The sequence below is a fragment of the Scyliorhinus torazame genome, chromosome 3 (assembly GCF_047496885.1).
Source record: "Scyliorhinus torazame isolate Kashiwa2021f chromosome 3, sScyTor2.1, whole genome shotgun sequence".
In the NCBI taxonomy this organism is placed as follows: Eukaryota; Metazoa; Chordata; class Chondrichthyes; order Carcharhiniformes; family Scyliorhinidae; genus Scyliorhinus; species Scyliorhinus torazame.
The window spans coordinates 76,221,804-76,227,803 of record NC_092709.1 but is presented as its reverse complement, the minus strand read 5'-3'; the positions used below and the strand labels follow the sequence as shown (position 1 = coordinate 76,227,803).

The window sequence follows — 6,000 nt, the reverse complement described above, 5'->3', positions numbered from 1 at the left end:
CTGATCAAAGAGGTTCAACAAAGAGGTAGATTTTAGGTAGGGTCTTAAAGAAGAAGAGGAGCAGTGTGAGGCAGTTCCAGAGCATTGGGTATATAAGTGGCTGATGCATAGTTCCAATGGTGGGCCAAATGGGCATGAAGAGGAATCAGAGGAACAGCAGAGGTATGCTGAGGACGTCACAGACATAGGGAAAATGAAGACTATGGGGAGATTTGAACACAAAAATGAGAATCTTATTTTTATTGTTTTTCATCTCTGTTCACAATGCCTCTAATGCACCAGTCAAAGTACTTATACTACATCTTTCTACAGATGTGACATTCTCATATTGTCAATAACTGATCTGCTTTCTTCTGCAAATCTTTTTATAAACTTTATATTTTGGTATTTATTTCACTATCCCATGTTGTGGACAAGAATGTCACGCTGCCCTCGGGGCATATGTTATTTTGCCTGGTCCTGTTCTTACCAAGGTTCATCGACCTGAAAGGCTAATTTTGTTTCCCTCACCACGGATGCTGCCTGATTTGTTGGGTGTTTCCCTTTATTTCAGATTTCCAGCATCCGTAGTATTTTTTGTAACTGTCCTTTGGGGTCAAAACACCCTTCCCATCCCATGCACGAGAAATAAACACGCTGGCCAATAATTCTATATATTGGTCACTAGTCTACTTGCTGTTTGCCTGGCTGAAATGCATCCCCATCATTTTTGTTCCATTGCTGTTTATCTCCCAAATTCTGTCATTCAATCGCAGATACTTAACTGCATTGGCGATAAACGAATTAGAAAGTGAAACAAGCGCATTTCCTGTTGCCGAAGCTAAACTATTAATTTAATGTTGAACAGAAAGCTACCGTGCATTCATTATAATAGTAAACATGATTGCTACATCACATTATTTCCAAGATAATGTTGTTTTCCCAGCGAAAGCAATAACAGACAGCTGTTCTCCTCTCAGTTTGAAAACCGAGAAACTGTGGGCAAGAATTATCCAGCCGCACGAAAGCCCGTTGTACCACGAAAGCGATCTTTCGACCTCTTTGATATGATTAATCAATATCTTGTCCTGCTGACGGGAAACGGCATGTTGGCGCGTTTTGGAAAGCGCAACAATCTGATTCAGTATAACATAAACTAGGGGTTTATGGCACTAATTTGCTATCTATCTTTCACGCATTTAGTTCCTGAATGCAGATCTACTACACGGTTAGAAGTTGCTGGATTGCATTGGTTGTGCTTTTAAAAACTACACCCATTTGTGAAATGTTAATTCTATAAAGCGTGCGAAATGCTGTTTGATCATCGCTCCTTTGGGACATCAGCACTTGGCTACGTTGAAGGCCTTGGCAAAAATGTAACGCGGCGTTTGCACACCTAAAAGTCGGCATTTATTTGGCTGCGGCAAGCGGACAGTAGTTCCTGGGGAAAAAGCCATTTGTTGCCACACTGGAACAATTAATTCAAGCAAAGATCGTGATGAGAAGCAATTGCATGACAAGGTCCTTTGCACGACGTGTCTTAAGCGTCTTTGAGCCAATAGCAGTTTGCCCCACCTTACTATGTGACTCTTCGGAGCTGCATTAAGATGGATCAGGGGCTGTTTTCTAGCACATTGCACTGTGCGTGATCTCAGCAGTGTGTGTGTGCGCGCTGGTGCTGGGCTCTGCGGTGTAGCAAAGCCTTGAGACGGGAGAGCGAGGGGTAGTGGAGTGGTGTGGTGTGCCGCATTGGTACGGACACACACTCAGACACACTCGCCTCTCCGACAGGACAAGGTCAACCCTCCCCACTTTCACTAACCCCCTCAGAAAAAAAAAACCCTCAACTCTTCCTTTCCCGCCCAGAGCTTTCATTCAGCCTCTGGACAGGGAGGCTGAGCGCAAAAAAAAATCTGTGCGCCGGCACTTGAACGCGTGAAGCACAACACGCCCCCCCCCCCCCCCCAAAAAAAAACAACCTGAAAGGAAAAAGGCTTTCTACAGTGACGGAGTGAGTGAAAGTCGGGAGGCTAATCCCAGAGTATTACGTTTCAAAACATCGGCGGCAGCAGCAGCAGATTGAGAGAAGATGGCTTCTCCCTCCTCTTCCACCGCCTCTTCCCCGCAGGGAGGCGGGTCATCTCCAAATCCACCAGACCGCATTCGCCAGGTGGGTGCAAAATGTTGCAAAAAGGTTGTTTCGGTACTTTGTGTGTATTTTTAAAAAAAAATCTCTCTACCGGCGCCCTGCACTGTGCAGATCAGACTGAGTCCAGCTCACAAGACGGGCCTCCCACTCGAATCTGTTCTGTGCTCCTGGAGACTGACAGTCAAGGCGTTGCCTAGGTTACCCAAACCTTTGGAGAACTACTACATCCATGTAATCGGGGGGGGGGGGGGGGGGGGCAGAAAAGAGAGAGGGATTCGAGAAAATACTGGTTTCAGATTTATCCTCAATGGTTTATGTTTCCATTCAGCCAGCGGACAAGTGAAGTGTGTGTAGTGGCATCAGTCTGTACAGACTGAAGCAGGTGCTGATGCAATTGGATTCAAGCTGCATGGTTGACATGTATTCCTTGTGCAGACACACGCACAGAGAGCATGAAATAATCAAATCGCATATTGTCATTCTCAGTTCAGTTAATCCCTGTTGTGCAACATTGAATAAAGATAATATGGTATATTTGTTATCTGTGAAGTAATTAAACAATATCTATTACAAATTAGTTTGGTCAAACTGCTCTGCTGATATAATATAATAATTAATATTCCCAAATTATTTTTGGAATTATTCACCGGTTAAGTGAGATGACAAAAAATAAAATCAGGTGGGTTATAATGTGGGGAAGTGTGAGGTTACCCACCTTGGCAGGAAGAATAGAAAGGCAATGTGTTATTTAAATGAAGAGAGACTGCAGAATGGTGCATTACAGAGTGATCTGGGTGCTTTTGCACACGAATCGTAAAAGTAAGTTTGCAGGTACAGCAAGTAATTTGGAAGTAAAATGGAATGTTGCCATTTATTGCGGGCCGGGGGAGGGGGTGTGGAGTATAAAAATTGGGAAATCTTGCTCCAACTATACAAGGCATTGGTTGGACCACACCTCAGGTTATGTGCACAGTTTGGGTCTCCCTACCTAAGAGGTGATCAACTTGCATTGGAACAGTTAAGAATAGGTTCACAAGGCTGATTTCTGGGATGAAGGAATTGTCTTGTCAGAGAAGATTGATAGTTGGGCTGATAATTTGGGATTTAGAAGAATGAGAAGTGATGTTATTGAAATATGCAAGATTCCGATAGGACTTGACAGGGTAGATTCTCGGAGGATGCTTCCTCTCGTGGGACAACTAAAGGGTGCAATTTTAAAATAAGTGGCGTCCCATTTAAGACGGAGATGCGGATTAATATCTTCCCAGAATCACAGAATAATAGTGCAGAAGAGGACCTTTGGTCTATCGAGTCTCCACCAACGCATGAACGACACCTGATCCACCTACCTAATCCCATTTGCCAGCACTTGGCCCATAGACTTGAATGTTATGACATGCCAAGTGCTCATCCAGGTACTTTTTAAAGGATGTGAGGAAACGCACCACAACCACCCTCCCAAGCAGTGTATTCAAGACCGACACCACCCTCTGGGTTTTTCCTCACATATCTCTTAAACCTCCTGTCCCTCACCTTGAACTTTTGTCCCCTCGTAACTGACTCTTCAACTAAGAGGAACAGCTGTTCCTTATCCACCCTGTCAGTGCTCCATATAATCTTGTACACCTCAATCAGGTCACCCCTCAGTCTTCTCAGTTTCATCAAAAACAACCCAAGCCGATCCAACCTCTCTTCATAACTTTAATGTTCCATCCCAGGCAACATCCTGGTGAATTGCCTCTGCATTCCCTCCAGTGCAATCACATCATTCCTGTAATGTGGTGACCAGAATTGCACGCAGTACTCCAGCTGTGGCCTCTCCAAAGCTCTATACAACTCCAACATGACCTCCCTGCTTTTGTAATATGTGCCTCGATTGGTAAAGGCAAGCATCCCATTTTCCTTTTTCACCACCCTATTAACCTGCCCTTCTGCCTTCAGAGACCTATGGACAAACACACCAAGGTCCCTTTATTCTTTGGAACTTCCCAGTGTCAGGCCATTCATTGAACAATTCCTTATGAAATTACTCCTTCCAAAGTGTATCATCTCACACTTTGCAGGGTTAAATTCCATCTGCCACTTTTCTGCCCATTTGACCATCCCGTCTATGTCTTCCTGTAACCCAAGGCACTCAAGCTCACTGTTAACCACCCGGCCAATCTTTGTGTCATCCGCAAACTTACTGGTCCCACCCCCCCTCTCTGTGAGCCCTTAGTCTTTAGACTTCTCTTCCACAGAGAGCAATAGAGGCTAGGCTGGCCCATTGAATAAACCCAAGGCTGAGTGAGACAGATTTTTGATCGACAGGTTTGTTAAGGGTTATGAGGGCCAGGCGGGCAAGTGATCACCTGTGACTTTATCCGCGGAGCAATCTTGATGGGCTGAACGGTTTACTCCAGCTCTTTATTTCTTATGATCATCTTCCCGCCCCATTCCGTTCATCATTGTTGGTCCATGTCAGCTGGATGTGGTGAGGTTTGCTCATCTTGCAAAGTTATTGTTCCGTGTCTTTTACCATTTATTCCATATTGTTTCTAATACATACGGTTACTTTGCAGAGTGAACATTCGGTAAGTGACAGCAAGTCACGAATATAGCAGCTGGAGATCAGTAATTTTTAGTTCCATGGAAACACTGGATAAATCCAGAAATAACGCTGTTGTGTGCGGCTGATTTACATTCACTCTTTTATCACCCCTGCAAATAGCACAATGGAAAGTATGCATCCTCTCTGATCATCGCCTGTTGAGCCAGGCGAACCTGTAAGCAAGGACTCCCGCCTCTTGCCCGTAACTCTCGTTCGTGATTGGTGTTTTCTCATTGGCCTCTTCAGCTTTCAGTTAAGGTTTTTGTTTTTCCTGGGGCTTGACTGCTTCAATACGGCAACCTGTAAAGATAATGACAGTGCGGACGATAAGAGCAGCTGATCTCAGTTGGTCACGGATGTAGTACCCCTGCTATCCACGTGTGATCAGTACAGGGCTAAATATTACATTTTCCAATACGAGTATGTTTTGGATAAAAACAAAATATATAATGTGGAGAAATGCAAGTCAAACTTGATCTGCCTGCCTTAATAACAAAGTTTATTTGAGCCCTAGGAACGCATTCTTTTCTATAATGCAGCCTTCTTGAACAAAATTGTCCATTTGCGTGAAAATATGGGCAAAGTGTGTGTTCTGGATGCATGTACATACTGTTTAAACACTTACAACTGACAAATGAAAAGGGGAAGCCTAGAGACTTATTGGTCTGCTAGACTCAACTCGGAAGACTCACACAATCTAGTGCCTCTTTTTTGTTTAAAAAAAAAAAGGGTTTCTTTTCGAAGTTATAATTTTGGCACAGATTGTTAAGTGTTTTAGGATTGATATTCACTATGGTTAAGAAAGACTGGAAATCAAACATGGGGAGAAAGGAAATATTCAGTGAGTCAGCATCTTTAAAAATAGATAAATCGCCAGGCTTAGGTGAAATGTACCCCAGGTTGTTAAGGGAAGTAAGGGAGGAAATAGCAGATGTGCTGACAAGCATTTTCCAGTTCTCTTTGGCTACAGACATGGTAATGTATTGTTTAAAAAGAGAGAAAGGGACACACTGTGTAATATAATAATAATCGCTTATTGTCACAAGTAGGCTTCAATGAAGTTACTGTGAAAAGCCCCTAGTCGCCACATTCCGGCACCTGTTCAGGGAGGCCGGTATGGGAATTGAACCCACACTGCTGGCCTTGTTCTGCATTACAAGCCAGCTGTTTAGCCCACTGTGCTAAATGTCCGTCAGCCTAACCTAGGTTTCCGGAAAATTATTGGAAAAGCATTTATGGGGAGAGTATTAATCATTATTTAGAAAAGTATAGGCTAATTGAG

The 6,000-nt window shown here is 43.6% G+C and overlaps 1 protein-coding gene across 21 annotated transcripts in view; it reads left to right on the top strand.

Moving 5' to 3' along the window:
- The first annotated feature begins 1,640 nt into the window (after positions 1–1,640).
- Positions 1,641–6,000, top strand: part of ank2b (ankyrin 2b, neuronal) — a 1,300,297-nt gene continuing 1,295,937 nt past the window's right edge. For 20 of the 21 annotated variants that reach the window (XM_072495860.1, XM_072495874.1, XM_072495872.1 and 17 more), the window contains exon 1: positions 1,641–2,149. In XM_072495860.1, coding sequence (XP_072351961.1) covers positions 2,069–2,149 — 81 coding nt within the window. In that variant the 5' untranslated portion in view covers positions 1,641–2,068. The remainder of the gene's footprint in view (positions 2,150–6,000) is intronic. The other variant, XM_072495875.1, reaches the window with a different exon arrangement.